The sequence below is a fragment of the Phycodurus eques genome, chromosome 19, assembly GCF_024500275.1.
Source record: "Phycodurus eques isolate BA_2022a chromosome 19, UOR_Pequ_1.1, whole genome shotgun sequence".
Classification (NCBI taxonomy): domain Eukaryota; kingdom Metazoa; phylum Chordata; class Actinopteri; order Syngnathiformes; family Syngnathidae; genus Phycodurus; species Phycodurus eques.
Window position 1 is genome coordinate 9,610,485 of NC_084543.1, and position 19,155 is coordinate 9,629,639.

General features: G+C 44.1%; 2 protein-coding genes across 3 annotated transcripts in view; one reads left to right on the forward strand and one right to left on the reverse strand.

Annotated features, from left to right (window-relative positions):
* On the reverse strand, positions 1–7,097 carry sgca (sarcoglycan, alpha). The gene is made up of 12 exons (XM_061664029.1): positions 6,999–7,097; positions 4,968–5,034; positions 4,756–4,872; positions 4,530–4,681; positions 3,569–3,635; positions 2,629–2,827; positions 2,383–2,551; positions 1,310–1,518; positions 1,205–1,231; positions 956–1,129; positions 861–887; positions 1–783 (listed from the first exon to the last, which is right to left on the reverse strand). The coding sequence occupies exons 1-12, from the start codon at positions 7,095–7,097 to the stop codon at positions 777–779; spliced, it is 1,314 nt and encodes a 437-aa protein (XP_061520013.1). The 3' UTR covers positions 1–776.
* Positions 6,705–19,155, forward strand: part of LOC133417894 (neurabin-2-like) — a 21,171-nt gene continuing 8,720 nt past the window's right edge. Inside the window, exons 1-3 of one of the 2 annotated variants that reach the window (XM_061706107.1) lie at positions 6,705–6,792; positions 7,011–8,253; positions 18,550–18,682. In XM_061706107.1, the coding sequence (XP_061562091.1) occupies positions 7,096–8,253; positions 18,550–18,682 (1,291 nt within the window). In that variant the 5' untranslated portion in view covers positions 6,705–6,792; positions 7,011–7,095. The other variant, XM_061706106.1, reaches the window with a different exon arrangement.

Sequence of the window (19,155 nt, forward strand, 5' to 3'; positions counted from 1 at the left end):
AATGAGAGGCTACTCTGGCGACCTCTGTCTGGCGTTAATTGAAACATGAAATTGCGATCTCGTGTATCTTAATATGAGCATATAAATGTCCATCCATCATCTTCTATTACGCGTATCCTCACTAGGCTCACGGTTGAGCTGGAGGCTATCCCAGCTATTTGGGCAAGAGGCAGAGGAGACCCTGAACTGGTTGGCAGGGTAAGGCGCAGATAGACAAAGAACCAGTCACGCACACATAGGGACAATTTAGTCTTCAATCAACCTTGTTTTTGGAATGTGGGAGGAAACCGGATTACCCGGAAAAAAACCCACACCATCAGGGGGAGAACACTCAACTCCACACAGGAAGTCCAGAGCCAGGATTCGAACCCCTAACTTCAGAATTGTGAGGCAGATGTGCTAAAAACACTGTACCACCCCATATGGATTTGTGATTAAATTAGATATAAGTATATATTTCAATGTATAGATATAATTTTTTTGTATTGTTTCTACATGAACAGTGAATCATTGTTTTGAGTCTTAAAAATAACTATAGCTAGCTATAATTTTGGATTATACTGTATTCTACTATAAATTACCCAACTCAACTCAATTTACTCTACATAATTGTCCCATTTGTGAAAGGCCAAAATGTCACAACAGTTTTTAAAATGTGGATTCTTATTCATATTGTGATATCAATAGAGTCAAAAACAAATGTATGAAAAACACTCACAAACACAAAGAGCACACAACACATTCTGCCCTCCTGGACTGCCACTCCGTTGGCGCTCTTACTTCCTGCAGACACAAACGCAACATTTTATGACTTTAAAGCGTCAAGCAGCATGCAAAGATGTACATAAGTGGAGTCCCACCTGGGCAGCGTATCGACGTGGGGGTCGCTGTGACGAGACAACAAATCAGACGGCAAATTTGTTTGAAATAAAACATGTAAAGAAAAGGTTCTTACTGCTGGGCCATGATGAGGGGGATACGGGGGCTGTCAGAGGGTGTCGCACGGGTCCCTGTGCGACTGTCAAACATGGGAAGCGTGGAGAGCGGCGGGGGGACACTGCGGTGGTCCGCCATGCTCCTCAGCTCATCAGTGTTGTCCAGAATGGTGTGGTGGTGGTACAGCTGGATCCTGTGCCACCGAGAACAGCATGAACATTACGGGGAGATACGTTCCAGAAACACCCGCGAAAGGCTTTTTACTTACTGGTTTGTCCTCCCATTCCTCTTTTCGCTGCAAAAAAACATCACATTTTGTAGTTGATGTGACCACATAGAGGCCTATCTCCGTGTTGCGTGGGTGAATACGTACACGCCCTCACGACGACCAAACATGGCATAGGCGAGCAGTAGGCACAGGACGAGGGCCAGCACCAGCGGCACGATGACCGTCACAATGTAGTCCGGCAAAAAGTCCCGGTCCTCGGGGGAGTTTGGTGGTGCAAAGTCTTCGCCGGCCTCCAGTACGCCGGAGCCTAAAGTAGGGGCGGGCGGGCTTGGTTCCAGCTGGGAGAGATCAAACTGCAAAGGGGGGGTGGGAGGGAAATGGGTTTTATTGGTGTGCCCACAAGACGGTGACCCATTTCCAGTATCTATCATGCGTCGAGGTACTAATTCTAATGAGAATTCATGAAATGCTAACATGCTGTCAGTTGACGTCTTAACGTATAGCAAGATAGCACGCCAAGTACAGAAAACACTCAGCCAGATTGATTAAGAGTTTACATAGGGCCCCGCGGTCAGGTACTATATCTAATGAAATGCTAACATGCTAACCATTGCTATTCAAACATACAGCGAGATAGCAACCAGAGTACAAGACGCACTTGGGCAGATAATAAGGATTTTACATAGGAGCCTTTAGTCCGGTACCCTTTCTAATGAGAAATTATAAAATGCTAACAAGTCAGTGGTTGATGCTAACATACAGCAAGATAGCAACCTGAGTACAGAACAGCAGTCAGGAATATCAATAAGGATTTTACATCGTGCCTTGTAGTCGGGTACCATTTCCCCTAAGACATGCTAACAGTTGACTTGCTAACATATAGCAACCTGACTACATAGAGTGTTCAAGGCGATTGATCTGGATTTAATATCAGGATCCTGTGGTCAGATACTATTTCTAATAAGAAAGTATTAAATAATAACATGCTAACACAGCAAGATAGCAAACCTAGTACAGGCCAGGCTCAGGCAAATCAAGAAGAATTTCATATCCTGCCTCATAGTCTGGCTCAATTTCAAATGGGAATTGATAGATTACCAAAATGCTAACATTTGATATGCTACCATATAACAAGATAGCAACACGAGTATTAAAAATAAAGTAAAAATATTTAGTAGACAGCCCAAAGCAGAACCCCCCGTAGGTCTTGGTCTCACCAGCTCAGTGCTGCACCAGCTGATGCAGTTGCTGGGGATACTGCAGAAGTTGCACCCGCCAGGCACCTTGACCTTGGCGCCCGCCGCGCACTGCAGCCGACGCTCGGGCGTCTGTGCCCGCAGCAGGCAGGCGGAGAAGTTCTGCTCCGATCCCGCCTTCACGTACACGCTGGCACAAGCGTGGGAAAAGGAGATCAATCAACCGGCGCAGGGAAATTGTCGACAGAAACGCAACGCGGCGGTTACCCTTCGAAGTGTCCTGCCAGCGGGAGAGGCACGCGGCCGCCACGGTCGAGAGCGTTGGAGATGTTGACGATGTCCAAGGCCTCCGTGTCCCACAGCTTCTGCAGGTCCTGCTTGATCTCGACCTGGACAGCAGGGGGCAGCACTTTCTCGATCTCCCGCAGCTTGATGAAGAACTCGGCCTGATAGGGCAGGCTCTTTGCTAAGTGCAAGTCATTGTCATTTTGTTAGCACGAGGTCGACTGAGTCCCTAATAAAGTGGCCAGTGAATCTACAGTGTTACCTTGACTTACGAGTGCCCCAACTTATGAGTTCTTCAAGTTACGAGCTGCCGCTCGGTCGTTTCTTTGGTCAGATACTATTTCTAATAAGAAAGTACTAAATGCTAACATGCTAACAGTTGACATGCTAACACAGCAAGATAGCAAACCAAGGCAGATAAAGAAGAATTGCATATCTTTTCATTTCCCAACTATGAGTTCTTCAAGTTATGAGCTGCCGCTCGGTGGATTTTCTTCTTTGTGTTGCGATAGAAAAATGAAATGGAGCAATTAAGGTACTGTAACGCATGTCTAATGCATGTGGGCAAGGAGAGCCACAGTCGCCAATGCAGTTTCAGCCGTTTATCGAACGGGACAAAGAGTAAAATACACAAAAACAAAACACTCCCAAGGAGCTGCTGTACGCCACAACACACGCCCCAGGCACTCAACCTGAACCAACCAGCCTCCTAATGACATCACTCACTAGGCCACACCCCTTAAAGGCATACATCCAACACATGGACACTACAGTATGCACAGACACTCTCTTTTATTATGTTTTTATACAAAACCGTGCTATTTCTTTATTAAACACACAACAAATAAATGCTGTTGGTTTTGGGGGGCTGGAGGCAAAGGTACCACTGTATATGAAATTCATGCTTTTTTTTTTTTTTTACCTGCAATTACATTAAGGACGAGAATCTGCCTGGTGGTTTCATAGCTTCGCTTGTTGACGGCGTAAATCTGTCAGAAACGAGACATCATCGTGACTGTTCCCAGTGAGAAAAAGTCCCCTGCCCCCAATTTCTACAAACGCATCACAGTGAACCCCATGAGGCTTTTGCTAATGTATTACCCAGAAAACACCTACCTACTTTAATATAAGAAAGGGCCAAATGTTTTTCAAACGTAATTTTCCTGATAGGAAACCATTCGTGGGGCCATAAGGCATCATTTTTTTCCCACAAACACATCACTAATTTCCACAAACACATCACCTCTGAATTCAATTAAGGTATTTTTCTCCCAGAAATCACTTGGTAAAAAGGGGGGAAAAGATTCAACCACTTTGTCCTTCCTGGGCAAGTTTTTATTTTATTTTATTTTAAAAGGTAAAAAAGTCGCATTTGTGTGTCGACATGCAGAATTTAATGACACTCTTCCCGGGGATAGAGCTTTTTCCCAATTCCTACAAACGCATCAAAGTTGAACATAAGTAAGGTATTTCAGCAAATCACAGAAACAACCTATCGTTACCTGAATATTCATGTTTTGTGCCTGGCTGAATTTTTTAAAATGTTTTCCAGCATTTTCTTTGTTTTGGCAAGTTTTACAAATTATATATATATATATATATATATATATATATATATATATATATATATATATAAACGGTATTTCAAATGGAAAGAAGTGCCATCCATTCATCAACACACATCAATGGCACTTCCCAAAAGGCTGTTCATCAATGTCCCGCAAATAAATCCAAATAAGGCGTCTTAGCAACTGCCAGAAACTACCTAGCTGCCTTAATATGCATTTTGGTGTCTGGTCTTGTTAAAAATGATGTTGTTTTCCAGCATTTTGTTGGTTTTTGACTATTTTTCTCCCCTGAATTCTTAACAGGGATGCAAATACCTCAATGACGCTCTTCCCAGGAGATGTCGGGGTCCCGTAAAGAAAGCCGTTGTCGTAGGGATGCCTCTGGGTGAAGCGCAGCCACTCAGGGAGATCCGGGAAGTGCTGCTTGTTGCACTTGAACACCATCGGGTCATCGTACAGGCGGCCCACTGTACATGATAAAACATTTTCTGTCCACGCTCACTAGGACACAACATTGGGTACACCAAAATCGGCCTCTTACGGTAGAGCTGGGACAGCGGCTCAAAGTCACTCTGAAATGTCTCCCTCATCAGCTCGTAAGAGAAAAACCTCCCCGCTGGGATGTTGAATTTGATCTCTGCGTGAGCCAAACTCACAACTGTTGTACGAGCCAATACAGTAATAGAAAACCTGACTTGAGTGACACAAACAAGGCAGCAAAGTGATGGGTCTACATGTTTTAAGTAAGCAAACACTTGCCTGTCAGAAGGAGGAACCAGCTCCTGCAGCCTGCCATCTTGTTTTGGCCTCTGATTGACAGCTGCAAGTGCACAGTAAGAAAGACTGGCCAGAGTTATTTTGGACTCCCCCGCCTCCCAATGATATACAGAAGGGTGTCACCCTTCTGTCTGGTCATGATATAAAAATAAAATAAAATAAAAATTGATCACATTGATGCTTTTCAATACAGATACAAGCACAAATTATGATTGTATCGGATGGAGAGTTTCTGACACCTAGTGGTGACCATTGCACACAACCAGATAGAAAAATAAGCGAATTTAAAACTGCCAGGAAAACATGCATGGTATGTTACTGTATCGCCGACGTCGGGCGGAAACCTTGCATCTCCAAAACAATCACCTTTACGGAAAAATAAATAAATTATTAAGTACTTGTTTATTGAGCCATTTGCATTGCATCGCTAAACACAGCATGCCATTTTCAACACTTTACATTTGGTCAATAATTTGTAAAAATAACATGTTCCACAATAGTATCGAGCAGTGCCACCGTTAGGCCTATTTCAGGTAGGGTCCAGCCCCCCTAAAATGTTCTTAAGCAAACCCTTAAATGATTGGGTTGTTTATTTAAAAAAAAAAAAAAAAAAAAAAAAAAACATTTTACAAAAAAGTACCGACAAATTCAATATGAAGTGGCCAGAAAATGATTTAACACAAATAATTATCTAACCTACCATTATTCACTTCAATATGGTCATAAATCTATGGGTATCCTTTCACTTTACAGTGTAATAACTGCATATTTTGTTTTGCCAGCAATCCACTTACTGTCAATTTAAATGGTACTTTCCACTAGTGCAATTGATTGAATATTTGTTTCAATGTGCAAACACGGCATTTTTGGTTTAGAAATAATTTTACCACCGACGAGAAAGTAATTTGCATAATAAACACGTCATATATGACGTGTCAGAAAGTGCCAGCCACCAGAGGATGGCGCCATTATTCCACTCTAAAATGACCCACATCAGTTTGTTAAGATTCAAACGGCACAAATGTACTTTGTCTTTCATTTAAATTTCAAATGTGATGTGTGATGATATATTCCATTGACATGAAGCAAATGCAAATTATTTGCTATATCACGAGCAAACAAACATGGTGGGATAGTGCTCATAAATAGCACAACTATATGGTGGAGGGGAAAAGCCAATATCAGTCACAGCCTAAGTAAAGGCGACCTTAATGCATCTTAGTCTAAATGCACATTTAGAAGCACAATGGAGAGACATCAGTTGCCGACAAACGACAACTCGGGTTTGTCCCTCTTGACTTTCCGGAGTCAGAAAATACATTTTCCAAAAATATGAAGTACATAATTACGTTCATAGCAATGTCTCGCTCAAGTGGTGGATTGCGTTCATTTCTATATACACGCGCACAACAACTTTAAAAGTGTCTTCCTCAGCAACTTTGCCATGACGCTTTTCATTCAATTCGCGTGGGCACCGACGTCAACTGAATGTGGACTACAATGACGCCAGTGAGGGGAATCGCTGATGTGGTCCATTTTAGGACGCCAAATTGCTCGGCGTTGAATACGCGTCCGGCAAAGACCACACATGTGGCATTTGAAGGCTCGTGCCGCAAATAAAATAAAAAAAACTCGTTGGACTGTGTGAACTGTTAGCTTATTCGAATAGGTGGGAAAGGCGCTAGGACCCAGCGGATGCCTCTCCTCCATGCAGCAGCGGCTGTCGGAGCAGGCGGAAATCTGCTGCTCGCCGCAAGAGAAGATCAAAATGATGCTGCTGCCTTCAAAAAGGGATTAAAACGTAAGCAATCTGCGGTCAGCCGCGCCTCGTCGCTGCTCGGCTTCCTACGTCCAATCTTCTGTCATTTTAACGATGGCTACAATCGAGCACGTGTCGCCGTTGCAATTTCGCGCAAGCTCATGACCGATGCATCGTGCCCGCTTTCTCATCTGCAGCGCGGCGCGCGCAGGCCTTTAACGCGATCTGTTGTTTTTGTCTCGATCCACCTGCCCGGCTAGCCTGAGCGCATCTTTGCCAGCGGGGGGTGACGGAGGGAAGACATGCCGTCGCAGGGCATCCGTCGCGACGCCTGAGCGAGCCACCATGATGAAGACGGAACCCACGTCCAAGAGCGCCGGCTCCGCGCTCAGGAGCCCGTCCCCGCATAGGAGCGCCTACGAGGCGGGGATGCAGGCCCTCAAGCCCGTCGCGGACAACGCCGCCAACGGCGACGTGCACGACGGCCCCCGGGGGCGCAGGTACGGTTCCAACGTGCACCGCATCAAGAACATGTTCCAGCAGCTGCAGACCACCACGGCCGACGCCGAGACCGAGGAGGGCGCCGAGGCAAGCGACAAAGCCGTGCGCCTCTCCCTCCCCAGGGCTGGCAGCCTGAACGAGAACGTGGACCACAGCGCGCTGCTCAAGCTCGGCTCCACCGTGTCCGAGCGCGTCAGCAAGTTCGACACCAAGCCCGAGAACGGCCACCAGCGGGCTTCGTCGCCCAGCTACTCCAAGCTACAGGAGACCCGCCGCATTTTCGAGCAGCAGCAGGAGAAGCTGGCCACCACTAGAGTTCTGCTCAAGGCAGACAAGGCCTCGGGCCTGCAGGAGGGCAGGCTGGACATGATGGCCCGCTTCAACGGCAGCACCGAGTCCCTGGACAGTCTGGACGCCAGCGAGGCCGTGTCCCCCACCGTCAGCCAGCTTAGCGCCGTCTTCGAACGGGCGGCCGAGCTCCGGAACAACCTGAACCGTCTCTCGTCCACGCCGCCGCTCCCCTCCAGGGGGGTCAGCGCCAAGGTGGGTGTTTTGAACTCCAAAATAATCACAAAGAGGGCCAGCGCCCTGGCCGCCGGCAACCAGGGCGAGGACTTCGGCGGGCAACGGGACCGAGAGGCGCTCGCGAGGAGCGCCCGCAGGGGGGCCGGCCCGGCCGAGAGCACGAACGGGGGTCAAAAGGCGGAGGCGGAGCAGAACAGGGCAAAGACCGTGTCTGACGCCGGCGTGGAGGCTAAAGCCGAGCAGCCGGAGGAGGCCGGCACTGCGGCGCGCTACGAAAGCCGAGATGACACCTCGAAGGCGGCGGACGAGGACGGCCGGACGCCGGGAGACGACGGAGGAAGCCAGGAGAACGACGAGGACGACGACGACGACGACCGCTACGAGGCCGAGTCCAGCTGCGTGGAGATCGCCGGGTTGCCCGTCGAGGAGGAACCGCCCCCGTCGAGGAAGATCCGCTTCAGCGCCGAGCCCATCAAGGTGAGCAAAAGAGGTATTTGTTCTTCGTTGGCGGCACGGTGGGTGACTGAATCTCACGTCTGCCTCACAGTTCTGAGATTCGTTGTTCAAATCTGGGCTCTTTGCATGTTCTCGCTATGTTTGCGTGGCTTTTCTCCACGGACTGGGGCTTGTAGCACTTTCCCAACAACATGCATGTTAGCTTCATTTCTAAATTGGCCATAGGTGTGAATGTGAATGTGAATGTTTGTTTGTCTATATGTACCCTGCGATTGGCTGGCAACCAGTCTAGGTTGTGCCCCGCCTCTCGCCCAAATCTCTGCTGGGCTTGACCCTAATGCCGATAAGCGCTCTCGAAAATGGATGAATGGATGTTTTTTTTCCCTTGACCTTCAAGCGATCTGTCAGCATTTTTCATCATCAACTTGTGCTGCTGACATGTTGGATTTTCACACAAGCTGATGCGTCCGCGTTCCGGCGGTGATACTCGCGGTGGAAGGGATGCAGGCGGGCAGGCTGCCGCTGGTGGCGGCGGCAGTGATGGTTGGGGGGCCTTAAAGGGCTGCGGGGATCGTCTTCAGACAGCTGGAAGAGAGAAGCGAGGCGAGGGCCGCACTGTGAGCGCTGCTGGTGCAACCGTCCAGACCAAGAAAAAGAAGTTGAGGAACAAGATCCTAACAGTAACTGTTCGGCTGTCACGCAAGCGACAACGTATTGTGATCACGTCAAAAGTTGCACTTTATGCTCGACAGCGTCTGTTGGAGAGATGAAGAAGAAGATAGAGAGGCTGGCGTAAATCCTTGCCATTTTGATGAGAAACCTGTATGGCCGATATGGGCCGGAAGTCCATCCATCCATTTTCTGAGCTGCTTATCCTCACTAGGGTCGCGGGCGCGCTGGAGCCTATCCCAGCTCTCATCGGGCAGGAGGCGGGGTACACCCTGAACTGGTTGCCAGCCAATCGCAGGGCACATACAAACAGACAACCATTCGCACTCACAGTCACACCTACGGGCAATTTAGAGTCTCCAATTTATGCATGTTTTTTGGGATGTGGGAGGAAACCGGAGTGCCCGGAGAAAACCCACGCAGGCACGGGGAGAACATGCAAACTCCACACAGGCGGGACCGGGGATTGAACCCGGGTCCTCAGAACTGTGAGGCTGACGCTCTAACCAGTCGGCCACTGGGCCGGAAGTAAAATCTCAATTTTTTTATTCACAAAAATTCCTCATTTTCTGCTTTGAATTGATTGTTTCTCCTTTGCTTATGGAAAAAACAAATGGTAGTGACATTATTCAAAATAACTATTGTTTTTTTCCCTTCCCTTCTGGGCTATGCTTTATTTCTCCTAATACCAAAGAAGCTTCTGAAGTTTTTTTTTTCCCCCCCAACATCAACTTCCACAGAAATAACAGAAATGCACATTGTTTTTTTTCCCCAGATCATGTGAAAATAAGTACTTCTACTTGGAAAAAAATTTCCCTTTTATCAAAGCATGCATGTAAACGTGAAAGTTAAAAAATTAACATTCCAACAAATTAAAATAAAATGAGCCTTCAAAGTACGCTCTCACAGTCTTACAGTTATAGTGGTGAGGCAAAGCAGCCTCTGAAAATACTTGTCATGGCTTGGAAGCACATACCTCAGGTGAAACGTTTGCAACGTGTCGTTAAATCACTGCTTTTGCTACAAATAAATTCATCCTTTCTTGTCATACGCATAAGAATAAAAATTATTTCGCTCGTGGTATTTTTCTTGGTGGGAATTAAACTTGCTAGTCGCTTTTTAAATTTTTTTTAAATAGTCACTTGAGATGTCAGGAAAGTTGGAAACACTGACTACCTTTGTACTGGAGCTCCTCTGTGTCCGCAGCCGTATTGATAGTGCAGTTAAGTAAAGGAAACCGCAAAACAAAACTTGAATTGATAAGATCGATTCATCGTCCCGCCCTGGGAACGCTGTCAGTCGGCAAAAATGGATAATTTTCGATGATTCATTAGGTCGGTGACATTTGAGGGAAAGAAACCCATTCATTACTCCCATCATAAGTGGCTTAGCTTAGCATACACTGCTAACAACAAACATGGGAATTTGGCGAAAGAAAGAGCGAGTTTCGTTCAAAATAGTAAAACATCAAGAGCTGACCGAACTGGAAGTCTGCATGAAAGCGCTTAAACAGTAATGATGCTGCATGATCTCTGAAACGAATACGAGGTGATGGTCTTAGAAACTGTCCAACCGGGACTGTCAAGGTGGCCAATCATCGCAACATTATTGTTACAAGTGCCTTTCATACAGTACTTAGCAAAGTGGGATATCGCCAGCGTCTACTGCGACGTATAAAATAGTTGTTAGACGGCGACACTTTCTTTCAACACAATAGGGCGGGTGAAGTGAGTGTCAGGGCACAGTCGCCATCCCGCCTCTGACACTATCTCAGAAGCTAGAGAATCCGCGGGTCAGCTTTGATGGCCACGCCCAACGTCCTTCCCAATTTTGATTGGTACTTTTAACACAAAACGGCAATATGGGATTAAAGAAAAGAGGAGAATTAAAGAAATTAGATTAAAGATTCAAATAGAGATTGAAGAAAAGAGCTACTGTTTCTGAAGCTAGCTAGCTAGCCAGATAGATAATTGATCCCATAAGGGAAATAACAAATATACACTCATTAATAATACAGTAACCGGCGAGTATCACTGATGTACTGAATGTTATTGTGCACATTGTGCATTTGTAGCTAATAATGTGGTCAGTGAGACACTTATATGATACAGGATTGACAGACAGGTCAACCTTGGTTTCCTAACATGCTTAATGTTGACCCCGTAGACGTCTTTTAATGAGGGAAACCCTCCCCCTCCTTTCACACTGTACCTCCCAGAGGTCTTTGTTATGGAGATTGATGCAGTGTGTGCGGGGTGGGGGGTGTGTGTCAAAGGAGCGTTGGGGTCAAGTGAGGGGTAGAAAGGGGGAGGCGTTATTATGCTATTATGGGCCTTAAATGTCACGCGTCCGCATAGTGTCCCAAAGTCACTTCTCATGCTTGCCAAAAAGGAAGTACCCATTTTTAGAGTCCGCTTCCTGTCATCGGCAGCCACAATCGGGTCTTGTTGCCGCGGCGGCAGTTGGTTGTTCATGAGTTGGTGTCTGTATTTATAAAAAAAAAAAAAAAAAAAAGGCAAAAAAATAGTGTGCTCAGGGTAGAGTTCTCTCACTCTCTCTGTGTGCTTCATTGCTCGTTTGCTCTTTTTCATCAGTCTGCTGTTGCTGCCGTTTATAAAAATAGAAACGTCGCCACTAACGTCTCGTTTCGCTCGTTTGCTGTGGCTTCATGTCTACTGCTCTGTATGACTGCGCTGTGTTTTGTGGTTGATTTTGCCTGGCACCATCTTGACCATCCCCGTGTTGTCATGGCACGAAAAAACAAACAATTCAGTGTTTAGATCTTGGATTTTACTTATTTTTTCCTTATTACTGATGTGTATACCATTTCTATAAGTGATTGTTGAAGTAAACAATCAATCACCTAAAAAGCAAAAAGGCATCGTTTTGGCGGATTGTTTACATAATAAATGTCATTTTAGAGTAGGGCTGCACGATTATGGCCAATGTAATCATCGTGATTCTTTTGATCAATATTGTAATCAGGATTATGAATCACAATTATTCCTCGTTTGGGAGAATTTTTTTATTTTTGTTGTAGTACTTTTTAATACACAAGCTGTAGCCATTTTCAGTTCAAATGAATCTTTAAATAAGAATAAATGATAGATAATTATAATAATAATATAATAATTTTTTAAAAATGCACCCTAAAAAATCCTACTTTAGCAAGGACTAACTGAATATTTGTGCTATTACAAAGTGCAATCACAGATTGCAACTTAATGGAAGCAAATACAGTTTATGCATAGAGGGCAATAACATTAGGCTGTAAATCCCCATCGTCAATAAAGTGAATTGTGGAGGATGGTAGAGCTCCGTTGCTCTGCTTGACCATCGGTCAGTCGTGCACAGTCACAAAATGCAAAGACCAGTTGTGAGTTCCCTCTCTATTTACTCCAGGGTTTTTTTCATTGCAGTCAGGCCAGGCGAAAAGTTGAAGTCAAAGCAGCCGCTACGACAATTGTTAATAGTGTCTTACCGTGACATGCCCACCTCTTTGCCAATGTGCTGAGATGTCCAACTTCAAAATAAAAGCCTAAAATGCCATTGATATCCAATGTGGTACTATATAAAGCTTTTATTTTGAAGTTGAAAATTATTGATTCATCGATTTATTTATTTATTTTCATTTTTTTTTTTTTTTTTTTTTGCCAAATCTGAATGTTCTAAACTCCTGTATCCATGTCAGGTATTACATTGGGCTGAGTAATTTAGCCTGGAGAAGTTGTACTACGGTGTGGATGAATGCAACTTCCCAGGTCGTGCTGTCCTTTAGATAGCAAACTTGGTTGAAAGCAAATCGACATGACTGTGCTGGTCACCGCCAAGCGGTGCACTCCTATTTTGTGGAGAGACGCGCTTTTCATCGGACAGCGACCGTGTTTCCCCTGTGGTTCAATAGTAAAGGTACTTTTAAGATTGATCCACGAATAAGCTTTATAAAAAAAAGAACAAAAAGTGAGTGAGATGTTGCATAAATTGGCTGATTGCAGTCACCTGGATGAGTGGGTGTGCACTCACACACACGCACACACACACAAACATACAAACATTCCGCCTACACATCACTGCGGGACTGAAACAAGAGTGTGACACCGCGACCTTGCTGATTATCTCTAGCAGACTATGTGAAACACTGAGTCCTCAACATCAGACTGCTTGTTACCTCACGCCTCTGCTGAGCACTTACCAACACTAACACAATAAACTGGAAGACATGCCACCTACTGGTGTTGCTTAGGCTTAAGAAATTTGGTGTGTGTGTGTGTGTGTGTGTGTGTGTGTGATGATGACGACGGGAAGAACATACATTGTAATGATTATAATTTTAACAAAGTGCGCCCTGGGAATTTTGTTGTTAATATTTGTTTATTACTCATGAGCTCTTTTTACACTGCGTGTCAAACCTATGTAGTCGACCTGCGATTTTCCTGGCTCCCGATGCAGTATCAGAGGTGGGATGGCGGATGTGCGAGCGGGTGTGGTTGAAAGCCAGGACAGGCCAAACGCCAGCATCTAATGATCTTATAGCGGGAAGCCGTTCGCTATGTGAATGCGCGAGGAGAAGTGTACCATTTCGCTGGGTTCTGTGTGAAATGACAGGTCTACTGCTACATCCATGATGCAACAATTTTGCAGCAGCTCCGTCTGAAAGGGGCTACTGGGCGTACGTTGACCCAACAACCAATTTATTAACTTTTTTTTTTTATCATTAGTGATTTTGTAAAGTTTCACATGCAGACAACAATGTTGTCAAAACAATCCTCACTCGTGTTAACTGGCAGAAACGGTGTAATATGCATGCCAAACCAGTCGGGGGCGATGTCGTGCAAGAGCACCAACTGATTAAAATTGAAATGTTAAAAATGTGATGTATTGTAAAACAGGAAGTCGCAGTAGCAAAGGGTCTCGGGTCTTGATTGTGACGTACTCAATACGGCTATGTCCCACTTTGATGGGTTCTGTTCGAAACGCACGGGGTTGATGAATCCCGCTTCTACTGTTAGGGTCTTTTCTCATGTAAAGTTGCACAGGTGAGGCAAAGTGACCTGAAAAATATTTGTGACTTGGAAGCATATACCTCGGGCCAATGTCGATAACGTCAATAAATCACTGCTTTTGAAACATACTCTAGATAAATGTATCCTTTTTTGTTATATCAAAAGTGTGAAAATGATTCTGCTCATGGTGTATGTTAATTAGCGGGAATTAACCACACTAGTAGCTTTTTTGCTAAATACTTCTCATCGTTAGAGGGTTTGAAAAATAAATTGACAGCACTGACGGTTGTAACAAATAGTCAGCGATAATATCGATTAATCGCCCGGCGCTACTCTCAGTTGTTAGCGTGTAAGCTGTGCCTAAAGGAGGCTAAAAAGCGCATTAGCCGTTCTCTGACAAACACGCCATGGAGACGGCGGAATGATTCTGGCCTCTATCGCTGACCTTGTTATTCTGCAGCCTCGTCCCTCTCTCGAGGTCATCGCTAAGCCGCCACACGCCCCCTGACCAGGAACTAGCCTGCCAAAACAGATGAACACGGGTGCCATACAGCCGTGCAGTTGACCATTATTTGATCTGCGTGTGTGTGTTCTACATTTGGGATGAAGCCCCAATTCTAGATTGCTTCGGCGATGACGTCTGACAAACTTGGATGGTGAAGTGAACTTCTTGCAGACAAGTGCAATATAATAACCATCAAATAGTTTCTTTCATCCCCGACAAAACAGAACGGCAAATTCACCTGCCGAAGTTTGACAATGATGGAGCGATATGAGAGGAAGCTGCATCTATTTCTAATGCCGAGCACCCCTTGGCTAGATCCAAATATAGACGTGTTTGGTGAGTCCGCAAGGAAGTGAGCGCATCAATTGCTGGTGTGGGCAGAGGGGGTCATAATGGAAGTGGCTTCCCAGTTTAACTAGCATACAACGAATGAGGAAAAGTCAAATTATCGGATTAGGACATCCAAGATGCACGTAAACACGCAAGTCTGACAAAGTCGGTCAAAAGACGCTTTATTGCGACACATGAACAGCTTGCTGATCAATGGCTGGTGTTTCAGAGACTGACAACGCGAACACAGGGTCTCAACGTTTTTAAAAACGGTAGTGTTATTGTTCCAATGTGTGTGATAAATGGAGGACATGCTTGTGGTTGTGGGGTTGGAATGGTACACAAATCACAGTTGAAGACCTTGGTTTAAAAGTGAGAATCATACTTGTTTAAAGTTGTAATTTTCAACAGGAAATTGTCTTTTTTGTTTGTTTGAATAAAAGTAGTAATTTTATCAAATTAAACTAAGAAATATATTTTAACAACATTCCAACTTTATTCCCATAAGATTATGACTTTTATCCGCAAAAAAACAACTGTTTTTTCACTTGAGTTTCCGAATCTTCTTGAAAAAAAAAAATAGACTACATTTTATCCTGGTTACACAACACAAATAAATAAATAAATAAAAATGTAAAACTACAAATTTACATTTAAAAGATTACAACTTCATTCTTGAAAAATACTACTTCATTCTTGAGAGTTTACAATTTCTTTTCCCTCATAAAATACGACTTTATTCTCATAAGATTGAGACCTTTTATAAAAAAATAAAAAAATGATTTCATTCTCTAACTTCCCATTTATAGCATGTGTGAGTGTGTCCAAACTTTTTTAACTGGTACTGTATTTCATGATATAACTGCTCAACCAGAAAAAGCCCAGTACTAAGTCACTAAAAGAGGCTATAATGCCTTAGTAGTGGAGGGGGACATTAGTCGAGTTTATGATGCGACTAGCGGGGGTTTTGAGTCATTCTTTGTCATATAAATTGAATTGTTGGTTGTCACTTGCATGTCGTTTTCAGTCCTGAGTAAAACGGACACACACACACTCAGCTGGTTAGTGTCTCTGGCTAGCTGCATTTGTAGGACACGGCATGCCGCAGAGGGAGGGGTGGGGGTGGGGGTGGTGGTTGGAAGGAGGAGGGAGTTTTCTGGCCATCTGTTGGCTCCTCTGACCTACTATCTGTCACAACTGGAACAGCACCCTTCTCGGGCACACATAAACCCCCCCCCCCCCCCCCCCCCCCCTACCAGCAGCAGCCTGCGTCTAATCCCACTGTTTGTCTTCTCCACAGAACAACATGTCTCCAGGTTGAGGTGAAAGTGTGACGCTGTCAATCAGGTGCACATGTCACTGTGGTGCGAAACCATCGGTCCACTAGTAGCACCTTAAATCAGGACCGCTTCCAGCGGCAAAGTCAATGAGTGGACGAGGGTTGTTGGATGTAGGAGCATCTATTTTGTGTACGTGTGTGTATGTGTGTGTGTGTGTGTGTGTGTGTGTAATCCACATGCTTCTAATCCCACTAAATACAAAGGTAACCTAAATCAAAAACCTCAGTGCTTGTCTGTCAGCACTCTCCTATCCATTATGACTTCACTTGGGCCTACATTCATACAGAATAAATCAATATTTTAAGACAAGTAATACATGAATATTAATTGGATTTTTATAATATAATTAGACACCTAATTGTAGATACGATTTAAATTATTGGATAAAAACAGTCCATTATTGGATACAAACAGTCCATTGTTGCTCTATAATAAATGGAATATTACTGCACTACTAGACACCTTACATTGCTTAATGACTCTCTGTACTTATGTGCCTATGTCCTAAATATATATTTTGTTATATTGGCTTGTTTGCTGTAGTACTAGAGTGGCTCCAACATACTAGGCCAATAATGATGATTTTGATTCTGAAATATTACATATTTTTGTAATTGTAATCTTTTTTTAAATTGAAACCACTTATTTTATCCATAAGTATTTTTATGGAGGAAAAAAAATCAGCATTATTAGTCAAAGTGTTTACATTTTATTTTATTTATTTAGGCAAAAAAAAACAACAACAGGATGATCCAATCCATTATTAGGCTTTGGGCCTAAAGTTGAATTTAATAATTCAATATTCTTAGTCTTCCTCCCACGTTCCAAAAGCATGCTTCTTAGGTTAACTAAAGACTCAAATTGTGAATAGGTGTGACTGTGAGTGTGACTGGTTGTTTGTCTATACTGTATATGCCCTTTGATTGGTTGGTAGTCAGTTCAGGGGTTAGCCATCCTCTTCCCCAAAAACATTTGAGATAGGCTCCAGCTCACCTGTGACCCTAACGAGGACAAGACGTGTAGAAAATGAATGGCCGGATGGATTTATGTATTATATTTTAATTTCATTCTTTGACAGTCCTGGCATTTAATTTATTTTATTATACTATTTCTAGTTTCCATAATGTCGCCTGTGTTTCTACACACATCCTGTGTTAATTTAGGGCATTAGTATTAAGTAAGTGAGCAATGTATTAAGAAATGCATACCTCTTAGAGGCTTTTCTTGGGGTTAAGGGAGATTTAAATGAAAAAGCAGAGCTTTGTTGAGTGTTCAGCGATGCATGCAAATACAATCATACTGTAAATCTCTGAAAGGAGAGGGGCACGGAGGGGGCTGCTGCCAAATCTGACGAGCTTGGTGCGTTGCTATGGAGAAGAAGAAAAGCTGCGTAACGCAGATGGACACACCTAAAAAAAAGAGAGAGATGCGCAAACAAAGTGAACACAAAAGTGTGAAAATGTCGTCGGAGTGAGAAGAAGAAACTGTTTGTTGAGGAAAAACGAGATTCTGTCCAATCAGGAGCGCCTGAGTCGGTGTGAGTAGTCGAGCATGCGAGGTGCTGCATGCATAATCACCTCCTGTGTGTGTGTGCGTGTGTGTGTACAGCTGCGGGAGGCCTCCATTAGCATGCTGGAGGTGCTTATGTAAACGACCACGCTGTTAACAAGAAGCAGAATGAATGCGGCATGTCGAAATACGCTCCTCCGTGTTACAGATAATTTGGAAATAAGATTCGTCCACTTGGAAAAATGTCTCTTTTGGTAAGAACATGTTTGTAACCACGATCCTGACTAAATGAACATTTTAACGGTTCAACAATTTAACATCATGAAATGAGCTGTCAAACTGCATGGTTCGGCTTATCAAAATGTCTGTCGAAGAGTTACATCACACCACCCTCCACAGCTTCACCTCCAGTATTTTCTCATGTAGTACAGGTGAGGCTAGGCAACCGGAGGAAAATATTTGGGGCTTGGAAGCACATACCTTGGGTCAAACGTTTGAAACGTCAATCAATCACTACTGTTGCAAAGGGTAAATGGGTGACATCGTTTTGGACATGTTCAGCGTGATGTGATTCCCTTCCAATAGGCGGAAACCAATGTGAAAATGACGCTGAAGTTGTCCGTTCCTTAGTGAGAATTAAACTCGCTCATCGAAAATAGTCTTCTAGAGCCGTTTGAAAAGTTACTAAATATAGCGACCAGTCGGCAACACTGACTGTACTTTTGTAAACTAGCTTCTATCTGTTTGTGTTGCCATCTTGCTTTAGTGTAAGCAGTGCACGTTAGCGAGGACACGCTTTAAACAAAGGAAACCGCATAAAACAAAAATCCATTCTGTGTTGATGCCATTTGAACAGCACAGCAATTACAGGTAAAACCTTTACATATAGTATGAAATTGGCTTGTGATTTAAGCTTCCTAAGGTTGACGTAAAGTGCATCGTGTGTTTGTGTGTCGTGCAGGTGTTCGCCACCTACCCCAACGAGGACTACGACAGGCGCAACGAAGACGTGGACCCTATGGCCGCGTCCGCCGAGTACGAGCTGGAGAAGCGGGTGGAGCGGCTGGATCTGTTCCCCGTGGAGCTGGAGAAAGGTGAGTGCCAACGTTAGACGCATATCGCTGCGCCGAGGGCCGTTCCTGATATCGTCACCCTCTCGCGTAGCTCAAACGACCGTCTTTCCTCGGGGTACCTTGACCCCCAACATCTCTTGAACGTGATGGTGTATTCAGATATTTATAAGAGACTATATTTAGAAGTCATGGTCTGACATAGACATGCTTCCTGTATGGGACTTAAAAGCTTTTGCTTCATTTCCTTTCCGTCTTGCCTGCAAAGAAGTGTTTGAGCCGAAAATTAAAATAACTAGTAGTATATCGAGCTAAAAATTTAAATAAAATTTTTGGAGGGGAAAAAAAGTGCCAATATGAGATCTAGCCAGGGGAGGAAATGAAAAATCTACTTTTCATGTAATATGATTATTCTATTAAAAAATATAAATATACATTTATTTATTTATTTTTTACTCTTACACCTATTTTTGTTTCATGGACAAATTTATTATCAT

Bases quoted from the DNA above. Each gene is read 5' to 3' on its own strand.
- sgca (XM_061664029.1), bottom strand. From the start codon at position 7,097: ATGGTGGCTCGCTCAGGCGTCGCGACGGATGCCCTGCGACGGCATGTC. The intron at 4,682-4,755 runs GTAAGAGGCCGA...TATCATGTACAG, and splicing joins GCCGCTGTCCCAGCTCTACC to TGGGCCGCCTGTACGATGAC. The intron at 3,636-4,529 runs GTATTTGCATCC...CGTTTCTGACAG, and splicing joins CTGGGAAGAGCGTCATTGAG to ATTTACGCCGTCAACAAGCG.